The sequence below is a fragment of the Mesoplodon mirus genome (genome assembly GCF_964341445.2).
Source record: "Mesoplodon mirus genome assembly, chromosome: 10".
In the NCBI taxonomy this organism is placed as follows: Eukaryota; Metazoa; Chordata; class Mammalia; order Artiodactyla; family Ziphiidae; genus Mesoplodon; species Mesoplodon mirus.
In genome coordinates, this window is record NC_138986.1 from 53588212 (window position 1) to 53611977 (window position 23766).

Below are 23766 nucleotides of genomic sequence, written 5' to 3' on the forward strand. Positions count from 1 at the left end.
AAGTCTTCCTAGATTGGATTGTTTGGCAGAAGAGCCAAATCTGAGTTTCCGCTGCTGGGAGGGGCGCTCAGGAACAGAGAACTGAATGCCTGTCCTCTCTCTTTTTTTTTTTTTTTTTTTTGCGGTACACGGGCCTCTCACTGATGTGGCCTCTCCCATTGCGGAGCACAGGCTCCGGACACGCAGGCTCAGCGGCCATGGCTCACGGGCCCAGCCGCTCCGCGGCATGTGGGATCTTCCCGGACCGGGGCACGAACCCGTGTCCCCTGCATCGGCAGGCGGACTCTCAACCATTGCACCACCAGGGAAGCCCTGCCTGTTCTCTTATATGGGCCTCGTGGAGACCCTAAGAGGTGGGCACAGTGGCCACATTTTAGGGATAAAGAACTAAAGCTGAGTGAGGACAGACTTGCCAGGGGTCACGTAGCTTTTGAGAGTGGAAGAAGAATTCAAAGTCAAGTCTCCCTGTATTCACTACTCCACACTGTCTCCATAAAAACTGAAATATGCTTCACCATCAACTAGCCCTTTAGTGGTACTGGATTTTCACTGTGCTGCTCTACAGCTTGAAGAATTTACTACCTGTCTGTTTTTCCCCTGTAAAAGCATGCAAGTGTTTACTCAGGAATGCTAAGTCTAGCTGTTCTGCTTTCTTTTGTTCTAGATTTTCTACCCTAGCAAGGATGGTACAAAGATTCCAATGTTTATTGTGCATAAAAAGGGCATAAAACTGGATGCCTCTCATCCCGCTTTCCTATACGGCTATGGCGGCTTCAACATATCTATCACACCCAACTACAGGTAAGCGTGGCACCTCGGAACTTCAGCGTGCATCTGATCTCCAGACAGTGAGGAGAAACCAGAGACCGGCCTACTGCCTCTGCACCTGAGCCCCATCCCCTTGGTCCCCACAGGGGAACCTGGATCAAGACAACGCTGGTTCCTGAGCGGATCTTATCTTTGTCCAGTTGTGCAACGAGTATTCGTTCAGCCTGCTCTGTGCTGGGACCTGAGATGAGTGAGGAAGTGTCCTTACACCAGTTTCTTCCCTGAACCAGTGGATATGCTGCTAGTGTCAGTAGAGACCACCCCCCCCCCCAGGTTTAGGAAAAATGTTGAAGAGAGGACCACGTGGGTGTATGGTCTGATTACCTACCTCACACGCTCCTTCCCCCTGATCTTCAACATCCAGGAAATTAGCAGCCAGACCATCTTGAGCCTCAGGTTGCAGAAGCCCACAGTTTCCCCAGTTACTAAAAGGAAGAGTGAATAAATTTCAGAAATAGTTCTCAAAGAAAAATTAATTTTAGTTAACAGCAAACAGAAAAATAACCTCACTCAGTACTGTTAGGGTCAGAGTGGAAAGAGAAGGAGGAAAACATAAAATCCAAACTTTCTAAAGAAGCTTTGTGCTATAGTTTCTTCTGTTTATTCCTAGAAAACATTCTCCAGCCCTGGGCACTCCGTTCTTATTTTCTGGTCAGTGTGCCTCATCTCCTCTACCTCTCTCACACCTAGTTTCAACGTCTAAATTTTTGTAAAACTGGAAAATCTGTTTAAAATTCATATTTCAGAAGGAGCTTCCTTTTTTTCAACTTGAACAATTTGGAGAGAGACACTGGGAGAGATGGTAGCAGGGGCCTTTACCGGGTGTGTAACAAGCACAGCACCATTCCTACCAGGGCTGTGTCACGTGGGTGGCAGTATTTTGGTTGCCAAGACAGTTGTTTAAAAGGAGGTATACTGAATGCTCCTGAAAATGTATGAGCTTTGCCGTTAATCACTAGTCAGAAGTTATAACATTTCACTTAAATCGAGCAATGTAAAAGCACCGGGCTTCCACGTAGATGACAGCATGTGTGGAGCATCTTCAGGGCTGTGTGTGTGCGGGTGCGGGTGCGGTGGAGGAGGACAGCAGCCCTCACTGGGCAGTTAGTGGCAGGTTAACTGTTTTTACCATCTCTCAGTGTGTCCAGGCTCATCTTTGTGAGACACATGGGTGGCGTCCTTGCAGTGGCCAACATCAGAGGAGGTGGGGAGTACGGAGAGACGTGGCATAAAGGTGAGGTATCTTCTCCGCAGAAACGCAAACATGGCATAGCCCAAGCCGAGGGGAGCAGGGGCAGAAAAGGATGCTTCCAAACACATTGCAGGCACCATTCCCCCTTTCAATTTAAACAGCTCAGTCTTTTCAGTTTATTTTCCTTTGCAGTCTAGTTTAATGAAGGACACCTTTTTCAGGCGCATCTCCTACATACCATAATCAATTTTTTTTTAGCAATGTATAAGGTACATTTTTATCTAGCCCTGTCAGAAGTGAGTCTGGGGGATACTTTTGGTATTTATTGTGTCTCCTCCTGTTAGCCTGGCTTTTACTGTTTAGCATTATTGGCTATCTCAAAACAGACTGCAAAAACAGGCCATTTTCTCTTAAAAGAAAAGAGCATTCTAAAATAGAGCTTTCCTATTCCCAGTTCAGGCATCTTTTGCTTGTTTTCTCTGATCTTCCCACCATTGCTAAGAAATAGCATCCTCCTAGTGTTGCTGCTGGGACTCTAATAAAACCTGCACGTGATAGATAAACACAAGAACACAGTCATTTTTCTTTTCTGGTTTTAAATGGTTCAGTCCCTGTTCTCTGGCCTCCTGAAGCATGTATTCTAGTTGATTGAGGAAACTGCTCCTGTATTCAACGTTATTCCCCCAATTATCATTCTTTAAAAAAAATTATGGCAATCTTTATTTTTAAAGCCCCATCTCTTCCTTTTCTCTCTATGTGGAGCACACCCTGTCTCCCAGGCTTTTGTGTATCTGGAATGCATAGACTAACCAATAACTTGAAGATGTTATTCCCTTACCTTATTCCTGTGTTTGGGGGAGGAGGGTGTGGGAAGCCCCTTCACTCCCACCGGCTCCCTGCTTCTCCCCTCTCGACATCAGGCAGTCTGCGGGCACGAGGGCGGCCCCCAGGGCTCAGGCTTGGCCAGCAGCACGCGGTGAGGAGGCTCTTCTCCCACAGCAGGAGCATCTGAGACCACCCTTTGGATCCATACACCCACTTGTTCTCTACCTCCTGAGGCCAAGGCTCTGGTTTTCTGCATCGATCAGAACAGCAAAGATGAGGGTAGATCTGTAAAGAGCTTTTTTCATGAGTACCTGTTAGATGTCAGCAGGCAGGAAAGGCTCAAGCCTAAATCCTCGGTCTTCGGCATGCACCCCAAGATGTCAGACAGCAAACTATTTGAGCGTCTTAGCAAGAGTGAGTGTCCCTAATGAACACATGGGCCCCCAGCCTGCCAGCCATCGTTGGGCCAGCTGCTGCCAGGTGTCATCCTGGAAGGCTTTATTGATTGTCACTGTATTTGAAACAGCATAGAATTCATTGTATAATTTTGACTTGGACCTGATATTAGAGTTTAATTACACTAAACTCATTCTATGAAACTGTGATAGTAAGAGATGACTAAGAAAGGGGGAATAAAAGTAAAATCTCTACACACCTTATGTTGGATGTGCATCCCAAATCCATATGCTAAGTCTGGACCCCTTGACTCACCCAATTTCCTGGTTTAAAATGTTTAATGTACACACTTAAACACCCACCTGCACGGACTCCTGACCCAGTGGCCTTCTCCTCAAAGAACCCAGGTTCTTCGCCATAGAATTCCTCTGGTCCTCAGGTGTCCACCATGCTCTGGTAGGGAAGAGTGCCCTTGGTCTTGGTCAACTCTCTCATCTCTGTATTAATTATAACCAAGTTATTACCCAGAAGTCTTAAACGGGGGTGGAGTTTGCAGCTTGACTGAAGCTAAAAGTTGATTACCTCTGTTTAGACTGCTCATAAACTTTCTTCTAATTTAGGCAGTGAGAGGGCCTGAAATGGAACTTTTCTAGTTAGACCCTAGCATACTGAACCTCGATAAATCTAGATTTCATTCTGTTAATTGAGTTTAAAATTTAATGCTCTTCAAAAAATATAGTCATATACCCAAAATATTATTATTCCTGGAAACTAAGTAATCCTAGCCATCCTAATTCACCAATACTTTCTTATTAAAATCTTAATAACATTTGTTTTGATATGAAAAAATTTCTTCAGTAGCACTGCTTCATCTTTAAATGAATTTCTGCAAAAATGGTTAATCTCAAATATCTCATTAGATCTATGTCTGCTTTCTGTTCATTTCATTGGCAGTTATTTCAGACATCTGTTCCTTTGTGGGCATGACTTTGACTTTTGGGTATTTACAAGGCCTTACAAATGTTCCTCTCTTTAAGTAGTTTCTTTGTTTGGCTCCGCACTGGAATGGCTTCTAGATGAGAAAGCCCAGATTCTCTGAGGAGATGCTTGAGATCCTCTTCATTCAAGCCTAGAGAAACTAACGGGCTGCTCTGTGCAGCACCACATCCGCACCTAATTCCTACCTAAGTTCTTTAAGTACCCATGGGCAAAGTCAGAGAGCTTCCTTCTCGAAATCACGTCCCCACCTCAGACTCCGGCAGAGAGGAGGGGTGAGAAGTGCACCTATCTGCACAGAGCACTTTTTTTTTTTTTAATTAATTTATTTATTTTATATTTTATTTTTGGCTGCGTTGAGTCTTTGTTGCTGTGCACGGGCTTTTCTTTAGTTCTGGTGAGCAGGGGCTACTCTTTGTTGCGCTGCACAGGCTGCTCATTGCGGTGGCTTCTCTTGTTGTGGAGTGCAGGCTTCAGTAGTTGTGGCTTGGGCTCTAGAGCACAAGCTCAGTAGTTGTGGCGCACGGGCTTAGTTGCTCCGCGGCATGTGGGATCTTCCTGGGCCAGGGATCGAACCCGCGTCCCCTGAACTGGCAGGCAGATTCTTAACCACTGCGCCACCGGGGAAGTCCGCGCAGAGCACTTTCATCTTCCCAGGGAGGGGGCAGCACGCTCATCCCCATTGTCACATGCTGTGTGTAACTCGAGGACTGGACTCTGCTCTGGGTCTTGCATCAGTTTTGAGTCCAGCTCCTCCCAAAACACAGGTTCTTTTTGTTGACATGCTTTCACATTTTCATTCTCATGGTTGTCTGACGTCATAACAGATCATCTCTTCCCTTTGGGGCATTTGCCTTTTAAGTTCTAAGAGGTTTTAGAAAAATACGAAGGTACCATATGCATTAGTAGTTGCGGTACAGATGATGGATTTCCACAATGCATAACACAATTTAAATTGAGGCATTTTTCTAAATGTAGTGTTAGTCCATTGTGTTTAAGTTGATCAGTAGTTGAAACTATGCCCTATCATCATTTGAATTCCCCTTAGGTTAAAATGTGATTTTTTTTCTATGTTTTGTTAATTAACTATCTTTCACTTTGGCACATTGTAGGTGGTATCTTGGCCAACAAACAAAACTGCTTTGATGACTTCCAGTGTGCTGCTGAATATCTTATCAAGGAAGGTTACACGTCTCCCAAGAGGCTGACTATTAATGGAGGTTCAAATGGGGGCCTCTTAGTAGGTGAGAACTGGGATTTTTATTCATTGTACTTTACTAGTTAACTCTTGGAGTTTTCAGATACTCTGATTTACTTTGGCTCATGGATGGGAGCAGTGGTACAGAAAAAGCAAAACCCATTTGTATTTGGCCATCTAATTAATGACATTTGAAGACACAACTACTGACTCAACTCATCATAGCCTGAAAAGCCATTCCTCCTCCCTGTTCTGAGCTCTATCGGACTGGACCACAATTCTTACCCTTCCCTCTCCCCCTCCCCACAGACTGGACCCACAGGTCTCTAGGGTTCAGTCAGCACATGACTGAGCCTAATAACACACCTCTGACTGTGTTACCCAGAACTTGTAAGCTGTGATCATCACTAAATATTTGTTGAATACCTATGCCACGGGATGCTAGATGCTGTGGGTTCAGAGAAATAAGTCATGAAGGAAAATGAGGTACATGCAAAGATGGATCCACAGCTTCATAGTAATGAAATAGTTCACAGTAATGTTCACCCTTGCTGAGCACCTTGCCAGGCTCCGTGCTGAGCCCTTGACATGCACACGGCCTGGGAGATGGGGACAGGTATTATCCCCATTTTACAGAGGAGGACACTGGGGCACTGAGAGGTTGAGTAGCTTGCTAGTGTGATGGTAGTGCTGGGGTTGATGCTTAGCACCGTGGTTTTAGATTCTGCTCTTTCAATCTCTATGTGGCACTGCCTCTAAGTGGATTTTCCTAATTTTTGGTGGTTAATGAATTTTTACTTTGCTTTTCGTCTCTCAACAGTACTTAACATTGTAATGAACATTTATAGTGGTCCTGAACTTTGCTTGCTGGATCCTACATCCGGTGTCATTAGGATACGAGGGGCTGTTGTACAAATGGAGAATAGCACAAATAGACTCAACCTAAAAAGCACATGTGACAATTTTTAGCTTTCAATCCACTGTTGTCAGGGGATCTTGACACATTCACTCTGTTTCCTTGTCTTTGAAATTTACTGACTTCTGTCAAAACCTGAATTCCTGTCCTTATTACTTCTTTACCCCAATGGAATATAGTCTTCTTGAAAAAAACATTTTCCCAGGGAGGTAAAATATATATATGTCCAAATAATTTGTTTAAATTTGGAAAGGGTAGAGATATGGCCGAGATGGCAAAGTAGGAAAACCCCTGAGCTCACCTCCTTCCACGGGCACACCAAAATTACAACTATTTACAGAACAACTATGTATGAGAACAACCTGAAGACTAATAGAAAAGATTTTCCACAACCAAAGATATAAAGAAGGAACCACAATGAGATGGGTAAGGAGGGGCAGATGCACGGTATAGTCAAAACCCACAACCTCGGGCAGGCAAACCACAAATGGGAGGATAATCACTATTGCTGAGGTCCTTCCCAAGGAGAGAGGGGTTTGAGACCCACATCAGGCTCCCCAGTCCAGAGGTCCTACACCAGGAAAATGAGCCCCTAGAACATCTGGCTCTGAAGGCCAGCAGGGCTTACTTTGATGAGAGCCAGAGGGCTGTGGGAAATAGAGACTCCACTCTCAAAGGGCGCACACAAAATCTCACATGCTCTGAGTCCTGACACAGAGGCAGTCATTTGAAAGGAGCCTGGTCAGATTCCCTTGCTAACCTTGAAGAGCCTCCCAGAGGGGCAGGAGGCAACTGGGACTCCTACTGGGGACACAGGTGCTGGTGGCAGACATTTTGGGGAACTCGTTCTACCACAGGGACACTGGTGCTGACAAGCACCATTCTGGATCCTCTCTCTGGCTATTAGCACTCCACCACCAGCAGACTGGCACCAGCTCTGGTCATGCAGAGATCAGGCCTTGCCTATCAGCATGCCCAAAGTAGTTGGCCCTGCCACAACAGAAGGGCCCGTGCAGCCTACATAGGAGGCACCCCTAGAGTATGTAACTCTGGTCACCAGAGGGGAGTCTGCTGCTGGGCCCTACAGGATATCACCTATATTAAGGATACTTATCCAAGCTCAGAAAACATAACCAACCCACCTAATACACAGAAATAAACACAGAGAATTAGGCAAAATTAGAAGACAGAACTATGTTCTTAAACTAAGGAGCAAGATAAAACCTCAGAAAAAGAACTAAGCAAAGTGGAGATAAGTAATCTTATCCAATAAAGAGCTCAGGTAATGATTATAAAGATACTCAACAAACTCAGGAGAAGAATGGATGAAGACAATGAGACATTTAACAGAGAGTTAGAAAATACAAAGAAGAGCCAAAAAGAGGTGAAGAATACAATAACTGAAATAAGAAATATACTAGTAGGAATCAACAATAGATTAGATGATACAGAGGAATGGATCAGAGACCTGGAAAACAGAATAGTGAAAATCATCCAAGCTGAACAGAAAAAACAATTCTAAAAAATGAGGATAGCTTAAGAGACCTCAGAGACAACATCAAGCAAACTAACATTCACATTTTAGGGGGTCCAAGAAGGAGAACAGAGAGAGGGGCAGAGAACTTTTATCTGAATAAATAGCTGAAAACTTCCCTAACCTGGGAAAGGAAACAAACATGTAGGTTGAGGAAACACAGAGAGTCCCAAATAAGATGAACCCAAAGAGGTCCACACCCAGACACAGAGACTCTTAAAAGGAGCAAGAGAAAAGCAACTAGTTACTTATAAGGGAACTTCCATAAGACTATCAGCTGACTTTTCATCAGAAACTCTGCAGGCCAGAAGGGAGGCACAGTATATTCAAAGTGATGAAAAAACATACAATCAAGAATACACTACCTCAGGCTTCCCTGGTGGCGCAGTGGTTGAGAGTCCGCCTGCCGATGCAGGGGACACGGGTTCATGCCCCGGTCCGGGAGGATCCCACATGCCGCAGAGTGGCTGGGCCCATGAGCCATGGCCGCTGAGCCTGCGCGTCCGGAGCATGTGCTCCACAACGGGAGAGGCCACAACAGTGAGAGGCCCGCATACTGCAAAAAAAAAAAAAGAATACACTACCTGGCAAGGCTATCATTCAGATCTGAAGGAGAGATCAAGAGTTGTACAGACAAGCAAAAGCTAAAAAGAGTTCAGGACCACTAAACTGGCTCTAGAAGAAATGTTAAAAGGCCTTCTCTAAGTGGAAAAAAAAAAGACCACAACTAGAAATATGAAAATTACGAAAGGAAAAAAAACTCATTAGTAAAGGTAAACATAAAGATAGTAGATCAGCTACTTACAAAGTCAGTAAGAAGTTTAAAAGACAAAGTTGTAAAATCATCTATATTCACAGTAGTAAAGTTGATACACAAATAGTTTTGAAATATGACATCAAAACATTAAATATGGCAGGAGGAATATAAATGCAAGATTATTTATTAGAAAGTGTTCAAACTTAAGAGATCATCAACTTAATCGCAAAGATATATGGTGGTTATGTATGAGCCTCCTGATAACCAAAACCAAAAATCAATAGTAGATACACAAGCAAAAAAGAGAAAGTAATCCAAACATAACACTAAATATAGTCATTACATCACAAGGGAAGAGAGCAAAAAAGAAGGAACAAAAAAGAACTACAAAAACTACCAGAAAACAGTTTTTTAAATGTCAATAAGTACATACCTATCAACAATTAATTTAAACATAAATGGACCAAATGGTCCAATCAAAAGATAGAATGGCTGAATGGATAATAAAATAAGACCCAACTATATGCTGCCTACAAGAGACTCACTTCAGATCCAAAGACAGACACAGACTGAAAGTAAGGGGATGGAAAAAGGTATTCTATGCACATGGAAACAAAAAGGAAGCTGGGGTAGCAATACTCAGACAAAATAGATTTAGACAAAGTTTGTAACAAAAGACAAAGAAGAGCATTACATATGATAAAGGGGTCAATACAAGAAGAGGATATAACATTCATAAATATTTATGCACCCAGGAGCAAAGGGAACCCTCCTACACTGTTGGTGGGAATATAAATTGGTACAACCACCATGGAGATCAGTATAGAGGTTCCTTAAAAAACTAAAAATAGAACTAGGATATGATCCAGCAATCACACTCCTGGGCATATGTCAGGAGAGAACCATAATTCGAAGAGATACGTGCACCCCAGTGTTCATTTTGGCACTATTTACAATAGCCAAAACACAGAAGCAACCTAGATGTCCATCGACAGAGGAATGGATAAAGACAACGTGGTACATATATACAATGGAATATTACTCATCCATAAAAAAGAATGAAATAATGCCATTTGCAGCAATGTGGATGGACCTACAGATTGTCAGTGCAGTAAGTCAGACAAATAGCAATATGATATCACTCATATGTGGAACCCCCAAAAAAATGATACAAATGAACTTGTTTACAAAACAGAAGCAGATTCATAGATCTCAAAATCAAACTTATGGTTACCAGAGGGGAAAGGTGTGTGTGTGGGGGGATAAATTAGAAGTTTGAGATTAACAAATACACACTACTATATATAAAATAGATAATCAACAAGGACCTAATGTATAGCACAGGAAACTCACATTCTGTAATAACCTACATGGGAAAAGAATCTGAAAAAGAAGGGATATATGTATATGTATAAATGAATCATTTTGCTGTACACCTGAGACTAACACAACACTGTAAATCAACTATAATATAAAATAAAATTTTTAAAGATATTTATGCACCCAACATAGGAGCACCTAAATGTACACGGCAAATATTGACAGACATAAAGGCGAAGTCAAGAGTAAAACAATAACAGGGAACTTTAATACTCTACTTACATCAGTGGATAGATATTCCAGACAGAAAATCATTAAGGAAACACTGGCTTTAAATGACACATTAGATCAGACGGACTTTAAGAACATTCCACCCAAAAGCAGCAGAATACACATCCTTTTCAAGTGCACATGGAACATTCTCCAGGATAGATCATGCTAAGCCACAAAACACGTCTGACTAAATTTAAGAAGATTAAAATCACATCAGGCATCTTTTCCAACCACAACAGTATGAGATTAGACACGAACTACAAGAAAAAAACTGCAAAAAACAAACACATGGAGGCTAAACAATATGCTACTAAACAACCGGGGCGGGGGGTGGGGGTCACTGTTAAAGAGGAAATTTTAAAATACCTGGAGACAAATGAAAATGGAAACACAATGATCCAAGGATCATAGGAGATTACTATGACTAGTTGTACACAATAAAGTGGACAATCTAGAAGAAATGGATAAATTCCTAGAAACTTACAATCTCCCAAGACTGAATCAGGCAGAAATAGAAAGTATGAACAGACCAATTACCAGTAATGAAGTTGAATCAGTAATATTAAAAAAAAAAAAAAAAACTCCCAGCAAACGAAAAGTCCAGGACCAGATGCCTTCACAGGTGAATTCTACAGAACATTTAGAGAAGAGCTAACACATATCTTCTCAAACTCTTCTGGAAAACTGAAGAGAAAGGAGCACATCTGAACTCACAAGGCCAGCAGCATCACCCTGATACAAAAACCAGATAAAGACATCACAAAAGTGGAAATTACAGGCCAGTATCACTGGTGAACACAGATGTAAAAATCTTCAAAGTATTAGCAAACCAAATTTAACAACACATTAAAAGGATCATACACTACGATCAAGTAGGATTTATCCCAGGGATATAAGGATGGTTCAATATCTGTAAAATCAGTGTGATACAACACATTAACAAATTGAAGAATAAAAACCATATGATCATCTCAATAGATGTGGAGAAAGCTTTTGACAAAATTCAACATCCATTTGTGATTAAAAACTCCTAGCAAAGTGGGTATAGAGGGACATACCTCAACATAATAAAGGCCATGTATGACAAGCCCACCACTAACATCATACTCAACAGTGAAAAGCCAAAAGCATTTCCTCTAAAGTGAGGAACAAGACAAGGATGCTCACTCTCACCACTTCTGTTAACATTGTATTGGGAGTCTTAGCACCGGCAATCAGACAAGAAATCAAAGGAATTCAAATTGGAAAAGAAGTAAAACTGCCACTGTTTGCAGATGACATACTATGTATAGAAAATCCTAAAGATGCCACCAAAGAACTAATATATGAATTCAGTAAAGTTGCAGGATACAAAATTAATATACAGAAATCTGGATTTCTGTACCTTAAACTATCAGAAGGAGAAATTAAGAAAACAATCCCATTTAAAATTGCATCCAAAAGAATAAAATACCTAGGAATAAATCTCACCAAGGAGGTGGAAGACCTGTATACTGGAAACTGTAAGACACTGATGAAATTGAAGATGACACAAATTAAAAGATGTGCCATGCTCATGGATTTGAAGAATTAATATTGTTAAAATCACCCTACCACCCAAGGCAATGTACAAGAGTCAGTGAAGTCCCTATCAAAATACCAATGGCATTTTTCACAGAACTAGAACAAATAATTCTAAAATTTATTTGGAAACACAGAAGACCCCAAATAGCCAAAACGGTCTTGAGAAAGAAGAACAAAGCTGGAGGTATCATGCTCATTGATTTCAAACTGTACTACAAACTCTAGTAACCAAAATAGTATGGTACTGGCACAGAAACAGACATATAGATCAATGCAGCAGAACAGAGAACCCAGAGATAAACCCACACATATATGGTCAGTCAAAACAAAGGAAGGAAGAATATACAATGGGGAAAAGACAGCCTCTTCAGTAAATGGTGTTGGGAAACCTGGACAGCTCCATGCAAAAGAGTCAAACTGTACTGCCTTCTCACATCATATGTGAAAATAAACTCAAAAAATATTTAAATGTAAGAACTGAAACCATAAAACTCTAAGAAAACACAGTACACTCTTTTTTTTTTTCAGTACGCGGGCCTCTCACTGTTGTGGCCTCTCCCATTGCGGAGCACAGGCTCCGGACATGCAGGCTCAGTGGCCATGGCTCACGGGCCCAGCAGCTCTGCAGCACGTGGGATCCTCCCGGACCGGGGCACAAACCCGTGTCCCCTGCATCGGCAGGCGGACTCTCAGCCACTGTGCCACCAGGGAAGCCCACAGTACACTCTTTGACATTGGTCTTCATAAAGTTTTTTTGGGTATGTCTCCTCAGACAAGGGAAACAAAAGCAAAAAACAAATGGGACTATAACAACCTAAAAAGCTTTTGCACAGTGAAGAAAACAATCAACAAAATGAAAAGACAACCTACTGAATATGAGAAGGTATTTACAAACAATATATCTGAAAAGAGGTTCACGTCCAAAATATCCAAAGAACCCATACAACTCATCAAAAACAAACTCAATTAAAAAATGAGCAGAGGACCTGAATAGACATGTTTCCAGAGGGGACACACAGGTGGCCAATAGACACATGAAAATATGCTGAACATCACTAATCATCAAGGAAATGCAAATCAGAACCACAATTAGATACCACCTCACACCTGTCAGTATGACTAGTATGAAAAGGACATCAAATAACAAGTGTTGACAAGGATGCAGATAAAAGGGAACTCATGCACTGTGGGAATATAAATTGGTTACAGCCACTATGGAAAGCAGTATGAAGTTTCCTTAAAAGTTAAAAATAGAACTACTGTATGACTCATCAATTCAACTTCTGAGTTTTTTCCCAAAGAAATCAAAACCACTAATTCAAAAAGGTATGTACCCCTATGTTCACTGCAGCATTATTCACAGTTGCTAAGATATGAAAGCAACCTAAGTGTCCATTGATAAATTAATGGATAAAGGAGGTGTATAATAATACATACAGTAGAATATTACTCAGCCATATAAAAAAAGAATGAAATCTTGCCATTTGCAAGAACATGAATGGACCTAGAGGGTGTTTTGCTAAGTGAAGTAAGTCAGAGAAAGACAGATACCATATGATTTTGCTTATATGAGGAATCTAAGAAACACAGCAATTGAACAAACATAAACAGACTCATAGATACAGAAAACTAGTGGTTGCCAGAGGAGAGTGGGGTGGGGAGATGAGTGAAATAGATGAGGGTGATTGAGAGGTCCAAACTTTGTTATAAAAATATCACAGAAATATAATGTACAGATAATGTAGGGAATATAGTCAATAATATTTAATAATTTTGTGTGATGACAGATGGTAAATAGACTTATCATGGTGATCACTTTGTGATGTATAAAAATACCAAATCACTGATTTACACCTGAGACTAATATGTTTTAAGTCAGGTATGCTTCAATTTAAAAAAAGAAGAAAGAAAGAAATGGACTTCCCTGGTGGTCCAGTGGTTAGGACTCTACACTTCCACTGCCAGGGGCCTGGGTTCCATCCCTGCTCTGGTCGGGGAACTAAGATCCCACAAGTCGTGTGGCTTGTGGAAAGAAATTGAGAAAGGAGATGGATAATATTCTTAAATACCGAATAACTACAAATGTGATTTGTTCACTTGACAAATATTTATCGAGCACCAAGACGTGCTGGGCATTTTTCCAGATACTGGGCGTGTGTCAGCAAACGAAAGAGACAACAGCCCTGCCTTCGTGGAGCTTTCGTTCCAGTCAGAGGAGGCAGATGACATGCCCGAGGCCAGCAGTGGGCCCCGGAGGCCCATGTCTGTGGCTGGGCACAGAGAGCAGGGGAGAGAGATGGGAGAGGTTAGGGGTGGGGGGAGGCCAGACCAGGCAGGACCTCGTGGCCCGTGCAGAAAGCGTGGTTTACTCTGTGAAATGAGAAGCCTTTGGGGGAGTTTTGAGCAGAGGAGTGTCATGATTTGACATGTTTTTTTAAAATCGGGATCCCGTTACTGTGTTAGGGTAGACAGAAGGGGAGGCAAGGGCAGAAAAGCAGGAGCCCAGGTAGGTGGCTTCTGTCCCAGGGAGAGAAAAGGGTGGCTTGGACCTGGGTGTGGCGATGGAAGTAGTGAGAAGTGGTCTGATTCTGGGTATATTTCGAATTTGAGCCAACTGAATTTGCATATGAATTAAATATGAATTTTAAAAGAAAGAAGAACTAAGGGTGAATCTAAAATTTGTAATGGGAAAGGACATTGAAAATACCATCTGATTTCAGTAGTGGGAGAATTGTGTTGTAACTTACTGGTTCATCCAATAAAACTCCATTTTATTTTTGGAGTTTTATATTCAGGAATTCATTTATGCCTTTTAACAGACCAGGTCCTTTAAGGGACCTTCAGAGATGGAGCTCCTCCATCAGGATGCTGAGATGCTTATTAAAAAGAACAGATTCCAGATTCCTGTGCCTCCCACCTCTGAGTGGGAGAAAAGGATCTGCAGGGGTAGGACTCAGGATTCAGTATCATGAATAAGCACTGAAATCAGAACTGGGGTGGGAACAGTTTTTTGTCAGAGGCAGGAAAAGTTCACATCCCTTGACTAACTCCTAGTCGTGCCAGCTTTGATCTTACTTCCTCCCAAAGCCTCCCCAGCTTCTGTACTCTGGCCTACGCCCTACTTCCATAGCACCCGTATTTTCTCAGCAGTAGTGATTGCCACACTATAATTGCCTGTTCACTTCTTTATCTTTCCCACTAAATTATTCACTGACATATCCCCAGGCATAGTGCCAGGCACATGGCAGGTGTTCAATAAACATTTATTGAATTTTCCAAAAAATAAGTTTTTAAGTGTACAAAGAAGAGTATTGTTACAGCAGGACAAGGAGGTGTGTCAACATCGGTTAGAGCTCTGAGCTGGGTTTTAGGCACTCTTCTGCTTTGGGCTGTATGAGCCGTTTCTGCTCACAACATTTCTGATGCCAAATGTGGGAAGGGGGGCATACCACGCCAACCAGTTCTCCAACTCTCCATACACCAACTGGGTGTCTTACAATTCAGTTCCGTTCTGACACTACCCAGAGTTAGCACAGACCCAAAAGGGTAAGGGCTCAGCCCCACAGGACTGCCCCCACTGCAGACACCGATCACAAGTTCTGGACCTCCCATACTTCTGACTCACAGCTATAAACTGGGGGTTCCCATGTCCCCCTCCTCTTTCCTTACATTTACCAGTTTGTTATAAGGGATAGAACTCGGCAACAATCAGATGGAAGAGATGTATAGGATAAGGTGTGGGCGGGCAGGTGCATGCAGAGCCTCCACACTCTGTTAGCGCACCACCGTCCCAGCATCTCCCTGTGTTCACCACCCTAGAAGCTCTCCAAATTTCATTGTTTGGTGGATTTTATGGAAGTTCTATTATGCAGGCAAGATTGATTAAATCAATAGCTGTTAATCACTAACTTGATCTCCACCCCCTCTCCTCTGCCCAGAGGTCAGGGGTGGGACCAGAAGATCCAATCCTCTAATCACATGGTTGGTTCCTTGGGCAGCCAGCCCCCATCCTGAAGCTATCTGGGGACCCACCAAGAGCCATCTCATTAGCATGGACTCAGAGACAGTTGAAAGGGGTTAGTTTTGAATTATGAGAGACACTCCTCTCACCCTGTCACTCAGGAAATTCCCAGGGTTTTAGGAGCTCTGTTCTAGGAACTGGGGACAGAGACTATAAACAGGTATTTCTTATTGTGTCACGATATCACAGGCTAGTTTTGAGATCCTGAACAAGTTCGGTAACCTCCTGCATCACCTGTGAAAGCAGCTGGGGATGGGAGGAGGGGACACAGGTTTTACAGAAAGCCCTAGAGGTTTTCATATAATGTTCCTCCATTGAGATTCACTTTGAGGAGTAAATCTCTACTACTGACGACAATACCCACCCCTCCGATATATTGGAAGGAGGGGGAAAGCTTGTGGGCTGTTGGGCAAGTGATTTCTGATGGTTTCTTTCTGTGCTCTTGGAAAAAAGACAGCCAGGGTTCTGAAAGCATTTAAGTGTTGTTGTGTTCTGTTTTGGTTTTGCTTATTACACAGATGTTTAATGACGGACCACCTCCCTTTTCTATCTTGATTTTTAGCTGCATGTGCAAATCAGCGTCCTGACCTCTTTGGTTGTGTTATTGCCCAAGTTGGAGTAATGGACATGCTGAAGTTCCATAAGTACACTATTGGTCACGCCTGGACCACTGATTATGGGTGCTCAGACAACAAACAACACTTTGAATGGCTCATCAAGTAAGGTTTTAATTCATATGACATATTTGTGTTGCTAACAATTTGATACCAGAATACTGAACATAGTCAAAAGGATAAATGTTTGACTCCATGCCCTTCAATATCTCATATTTGCATGTAATTTACTGCAAAAGTAGGGCAAGTGGTGGGAATACCTGTCTTCCTGGTTTCGATCTGGTCTTTAACAAAAACAAACTACAAAGATGTGATGGGCAGAATTTTAAAGGTGGTCCTCTAGGATTCCTGTCCCCTGGTTCTTCAGTCAACCACTAATCTAGGTACTTCTGTGAAGGGACTTTGCAGATTAAATTAAGGTTACTAACCAGCTGACCAGGATAAGGAGATTATCCTGGATTATTGAGTGGGCCCAATCTGATGACAAACCCTTAAAGGCAGAGCAGTTTCTCTGGTGGGAGTCGGGGATGCAGCAGAAAGGGAGATGAGAGATTGGACGCATGAAGAGGATAGGAGGACTAGAGCCACCATTGCTGGCTTTGAAACTGAAGGAAGGCGGCCTGTTCAACCTGAGATCAACCCCAACCAACAGCCATCAAAGAAACAAGGACCTCAGTCCTACAGCCACATGGAACTGAATGCATTCTGCCAACAGCTGGAATGAGTCTGGAAGTAGATTTTTTTCTAGAACTTCTTGATAAGTGCCCAGCTAGCCAACACCTTGATTTCAGCCTTGAGAGAGCCAGAGGACCCAGTTGAGCCAAGCCAGACTTCTGACTTACAGAACTGTGAGATAAGAAATCCATGTTGTTTTTAAAAGCTGCTAAATTTGTGGTAATTTGTTAATGCAGCAATTAAAAAATAATTTTTAAAAAAAGTCATTATAACTTACATATATATGGGATTTCTTTTTCTAAATTAAGAAATAAGGAAATGAAGAGGAATATATGCAAGAACAGTTAAACTTTTTTTGTGCTCTCAGTATAACCACATATATTTGAAACTACAAGTTGCATTACTGAAATATTCGTATCCCTCAACACTTTGGCGATAACAGTGAGAAAATGGCAAACATTTAGATTCTCAAGACTGCAAGCTACATTCTTTTTTGGCTCTTCACTTTCTTTACTTCCCACATGTAGGGCTTTTTGGATTTTTACCAGCAGTATTTAGGAATTACTCTTGGAATAGCACCAGTAGCCTATGTCCCCTCTCCCCAGTCTTCTCAGTCAATTATAAATTTTGATACAGTAATTTCTCAAGTCAGGTTTTTTCCTTCATTTGATGTGCTCTGTATGGTTAGCTCTCCACTTAGAAATTCAGCTAAAATGACTTGAATTTTTTTAATTGAATACTTTTAAACTACTCAATTCTGTTCTGTAGGAGGGGGAAAGTTTAACTTTTAAAATACACAAGTAGCCTCACTGACACATCCTGGTGAAAGCTGAATATTTGAAGAAGCCATAGTTCCAATTAACTTTAAGAAAATATGCACTTAGGGGGATAAGTCCCATTTAAACTCAGTTGAAAATACTGAGTTAATTGTATATTGAAGGCAACAAAATAGTTGCTGGAACCTGATACTTCTAAAATTAATTTGAAAGCAAAAAAAGAGTTCTAAATATTTTTTTCTCTCAAGATGTCTGTGATATTCCTATTTCAGACTTTAATTTTTTAACCTGGCACCCACAGAGCTGTAGTTTCCTCTTACTTGCTACTCCCAATGAGCAGAGAGCTCAATCCAGTATATTGAAGAGGGTGCCCCCATGCCCCCCAAAATTTTAATTTCCAATTTTGTGAATGGCTGGGAAAAATAAAGCCTAACAGACTTTTTTTCTACAGAACTTCTCAGCCTTGAATGTATAAATGTGGCACGTGAATCTTGAGGTGGGGAGAGGCATTATTAGTAGGCAGAGTTTCCAGACTTGTTTTCCCATAGAACTAACCCTTATCTGGAGGACTGGGGTTGATCCAGAAATACTCTGAAATGAGAGCAGAAAACAGACCCATTGGCACCCCCATCTTATCTATTAGGAGACTAAACCCCAGAAGGTTTTACTCTTAGCTTGGTTAACTGAGTAGAAATTTTACTATTTTTGCCTATTTACCCTCCAAAATAAAACTCTACTAAAATAGTTTAATTCATTAATACTGAACACTTTGGAAAACATGACACCCGTATGGACTAAAATGTAAAGAAAAAGTATCCAGAGATGTCTTTCACTTAACTATTATCAATCGCTGTTTAATTTGATTGTACTTAAGTTCTTAAAAACATTTCTGTTAACTGGAAACTTATCTTGTGCTTCAGAAGGCGTCTCCTCCACTAACTTTCTCACCATTGGCCAAAGTCAGTTTCTTTCTGCTGGACTGTGAGCCAGCAGGGGGTCAGCGGCTCAGGTTCCCTGGTTTCAGACAGGAAGCTAGGCCCAGAGGGGACCGTGGTCTTCCTAAGACTGCCAAGCTGAGCTCAGAATAAAGGTTTTATAGATACTAAACAGGCAAAAAGCTGCTGTACACTGGATTTCAAGTTCTTCAACAAAAGAAAGGCTTGCACCCATTCTATTCACAATCAGTGATTTAGAAGAACAATCAGCATGATAGGGGTAGGGAATTAAGAGATACAATCTACTTATGTATAAAATGAAGCTACAAGGATATATTGTACAGCACAGGGAATATAGCCAATATTTTATAATAACTTTAAATGGAGTATAATCTATAAAAATATTGAATCACCTGAAACTAATATTGTAAATCAACTATACCTCAATTAAAATCTTTTCATGTAAAATATAAACAAAGGGACAGTCAGTCCACTTTGTCGCAGTGAAAAAGTCAGTCTGAAGAACATGAAAATATTCACCTCAAGACAGTCAGTATGCACATACTTTGGGTTGTTTCAACAGCCCTGTTTCTTTCTTACACAGGCTTCCAAAGTGGGAGCGAAATAAACGACACAGCTCCCCAGCTTCCAATAGCCCTGGCCAGTCACAGCCCAAACGGTGATGTAACTTAGCCTGCAGTGGTCACCCATGGACCAGTTGGCTGCAGTCCTCACTGCTGGTGACGGTAGGCGGGTAGACGACGCAGGTCACTATGCCCACCGGTCCCCGTGATTATCCTAGTGGACACACAACTCTCATTTTGACATCCGGCCTCATGAAAGTGCCTTTGCCTTTCAGATATTCTCCACTGCACAACGTGAAGCTACCAGAGGCAGACGACATCCAGTACCCATCCATGCTTCTCCTCACTGCGGACCATGACGACCGCGTGGTCCCGCTTCACTCCCTCAAGTTCATTGCCACCCTTCAGTACCTGGTGGGCCGCAGTCGGAAGCAGAACAATCCCCTGCTTATCCACGTGGACACCAAGGCGGGCCACGGGGCTGGGAAGCCCACAGCCAAAGTAATAGAAGAAGTGTCAGACATGTTTGCATTCATAGCGCGCTGCCTAAACATCGACTGGATTCAGTAAATGGCATTTCCCACTGCCTCTGACCACTGCGGAAAACCTCAAGGGCTCTCACACCATTAAAACCGAGAAACCACTGGGCGTCATGCCTCCCCACACGAACACTGTTCCTGCACTCGCGGACTGCAGCTGAACAGAACTGCCGTGGGAATTTTATCTTTTCTAGGCTTCTCCTTTTTAGCAGGCCCTTGGCGTTTCTTTTTCCACCCTGTGCAGGCACATATTTTAAAAGGAAAAAAAGGCATGTTCGGATAAATAGCTAATGGCAGCCAACACATTGTGAATATTAGATTGCTGAATTCAGAGTCATGGTCAGGCATACTTCATATAGAGCACCTCAGTGAAATTTGCTTCTATAACTATAACCAGTATACCTTTACATAAATGTGAGACTTGTTCTCCTGAAAAAGACTTCTTTGCAACAATAATAAATGTTATTTAAGAATGAGAGGCTTTATTTCTGGTTCCTTTGTGTTGAGGAGCAACCTCAGAAGTGCAGTCATTCTGCACTATGTCCTGTCACTTGTCTATGGGAGTAAGCGATGAAGTCATAGACTGTAAGCGCTGCACGGAGGTGGAGTGCGTCCATCTAGCTCCCTTGTTTATGGTGAGGAAGCTGTTAGAGGTGGCTTACTGTCTTACATATTAACCACTCAGCCAGCTGATCATCTCGTCCCGGGCTCTTTTGGTTTGGATGCCTCCTAAAAATCAGTGGACCTGAAGCTTCAGATTACTCACCTATTTGTCTGTCTGTCAATTTGGTTACAAAGTATTTGTGGAAATCAGAGTACCTAGGATTCTAAAACTAAGAGACCACATGAGTGAACTATCCAAATTTATCTTATAATTAGAAATTTCAGCATTTGCCAAGCAGTTCTTCCCCCCATAGACCACTTTCTGGAAATAAAAATAGTCATATTTTAAAGTGTGTCTCCCCAGCCTTAAATCTTTAAGAGGAGAATATATCATTCCTCAAACTTGTCCATAAAGAAAAAAAATTAAGGCATTTGGTTTAACATTTCATGAAATACTATTCCTTTGGGTATCAGTTTGGGAGGTGGTGATCTTATTTATGAGAAAAAAAACAGCTGCTGCTTGGTCTTGCTTCATTGAGATATCACAAAAATTAATTACTATTTTGTATAAAGTATTTTAGCCTTAAAAAATTAGTTTAAAAGATTACTTCATTAATCTAATAGCTTGTTCTTTTCCAGATAAGTGCTATTTTCCAAATCATACATGTTTGTGCTTCTCTTGAGATCTCTACCTCTCAAATTGTGGTCTAAAGTTAGACACACTATTTTCTGTCCAGCTTATCGCTACATACAAGCTCAGTTGAAAGGTGGATACATCGTTTGGCTTTTCTCTTCTACAGTTATGTTTTCTATCACTGTTTGTTTAAATAAGCACTGTATATAATGCAGCTGTCATTGAACATATGATTCATTATGAGCCCCTCCACCCAATCCCTGGAGAAAAAGTATGCCACTAGCTAGCGGTGCATGCAGGGGTTGACATCACCATCTACCTGGAGAGATGCTAACACTAGCTAACTACCATGTAACTGCTGACCAGCATGACAGGAAGAAAAAAAATGTATTTGTATAGATAAGGCAAAGGCAGCCTTTAATCCTAGACCAGCTGGGTCATTTGAGGCACAGGCAGCTGAGTTGTACCCATTCAGTCCAGAGCATTTGCAAGTTTGCACAGAATCCGGCTACACTTTCCCACTGAGGTTTTCTACTTAGCAGCAGAAAGTGGAAGTATAGTGTGTAGAGTCTCAGCTTCAAGAGAAATCCCAACTGTCATTTAGTAACTGGTGATTATGAGGAATAAACAAGCTAATATACTTACACGCGCCTAGCATGTAATTGGACTCCAATTGGGAGTTTTCTTTCCCAAGCTAATTTTCATTTCGAGATTTTAGCTGGACAACTGAGTGCACAGACTGAAGGTAGCTTTTACTTTTTTTTTTTTTTTGCGGCACACAGGCCTCTCACTGCTGTGGCCTCTCCCGTTGCGGAGCACAGGCTCCGGACGCGCAGGCTCAGCGGCCATGGCTCATGGGCCCAGCCGCTCCGCGGCATGTGGGATCTTCCCGGACCAGGGCACGAACCCGTGTTCCCTGCATCGGCAGGCAGACTCTCAAACCACTGCGCCACCAGGGAAGCCCTGAAGGTAGCTTTTTTACACCTTAAACATTGGATGACTTAGAGGTTGGGCTCCTCCCCAGATCTCAGGGTGTCTTTCTTACTGGATGCCGCCCTCCTCTGTATCCTGGGCTCTGCCCCTCTGCTCTGTCTTACGTTGCTCTCTGGTGTTTTGAGGAAAAAAGCTGCATATGTTGCCCAGGTGGTCTAACTGCCTTGTCACAGGGCCCTGCAAACACGCCACAGAGCATTTGCTACCTTAGTAAGATAAAGTCACATTTATGATGATTAGTATGTACACACCTGGAATATTGTAAAACTTTGCAATTAGTCATGTTTCCTAATACACTAAAGCTTAGGCAGTTACACCCAAATGGTGCTGCCAGTATGAAAGGTTACATTTCAGCTAAGAAAGTCTGTCACCAAATTCTCCATATTTATCAGATAATTTTACCAGCCTCAGGGATTTCCCTGGGCAGACCGCATAGCCAGTGCCCAGAAGGCTTACAGAGCCTCAAAGATGAGTTAAGGCCAGACTGGAAAGCTGTAAGGGGGGCTGTAAAAAACAGCAAAGGTCAGACTATAAGGGGGCAGTCAGGAAGGCCAGTGGGATGAGGGCTGAGGCCAATGAATAAGGATCATTTAGCTGTATTTTGCATCCATTCATATTCTAGGGGCTGGGAGTGCAAAGAGAAAAAGTCCTGCCCTGATGAAGTCGAGACTCCAGGGGGAGGAAACAGGTGATAAACTATGTCCTCGGTCCCCTGTGCTCTAAGCTTTCGTGTGTGTGGATATGTTTGTCCTCAAGCAACCTTATAAACCATGTGCTACCCTTACCCCCATTTGGCAAAGGCTCAAGTTCACCAGCTGGGAAGTAAGCAGGCAGGGCAGTTAACCCTGGCAGCAGGACCCTGGAGACGGCACTCTTACCCACTAGTCTAGTAAGAAGCCAAAAAAGCAAGAGGCTCCCCATTCAAGATGGTGACTAGGAAGGTCCTGAACTTAGCTCCTCCCATGGACACAGCTAATTGACAGCTGCATACAGAACAATGCGCTTTGAAAGAAACCCAAAAACTAGATGAGCAACTCCTACACATGAGGTGAAAGAGAAGAAACCCACATGGAACCGGGTAGAAGAGACTGAGACACAATCTCACGATACACCCCACCCCTGACACAGCCACCCACAGTCAGGAGGGAACCCACAACTCCGAGCTTCTCCATGAGGAGCAAAGGGTTTGGACCTCACATCTGGCAGCCCAGCTTTTTTTTTTTTTTTTTTTTTTTGCGGGACGCGGGCCTCTCACTGTTGTGGCCTCTCCCGTTGCAGAGCACAGGCTCCGGACGCGCAGGCTCAGCGGCCATGGCTCACGGGCCCAGCCGCTCCACGGCATGTGGGATCTTCCCGGACCGGGGCACTAACCCATGTCCCCTGCATCGGCAGGCGGACTCTCAACCACTGCGCCACCAGGGAAGCCCCACCCCAGCTTTTAAGACTTGCATCTAAGAGACGAGCCTCCAAAATATTTAGCTTTGAAAGCCAACAGGGCTTGCATCCATGAGACCCACCAAGATATAGCAAACAAGAAACAATTTTTTTAATTTGTTTTGGGTTTTTTCTCTCTAGTCACATTTTTAATTTAATT

General features: G+C 42.5%; 1 protein-coding gene across 1 annotated transcript in view; it reads left to right on the plus strand.

The window, feature by feature from the left end:
- PREP (prolyl endopeptidase) overlaps nt 1-20418 on the plus strand; it is a 137313-nt gene extending 116895 nt beyond the window's left edge. The window contains exons 11-15 of the mRNA XM_082633454.1: nt 665-801; nt 1968-2062; nt 5350-5481; nt 16382-16538; nt 19679-20418. Coding sequence (XP_082489580.1) covers nt 665-801; nt 1968-2062; nt 5350-5481; nt 16382-16538; nt 19679-19973 — 816 coding nt within the window. The 3' untranslated portion in view covers nt 19974-20418. The remainder of the gene's footprint in view (nt 1-664; nt 802-1967; nt 2063-5349; nt 5482-16381; nt 16539-19678) is intronic.
- The last annotated feature ends 3348 nt before the right edge of the window (nt 20419-23766 follow it).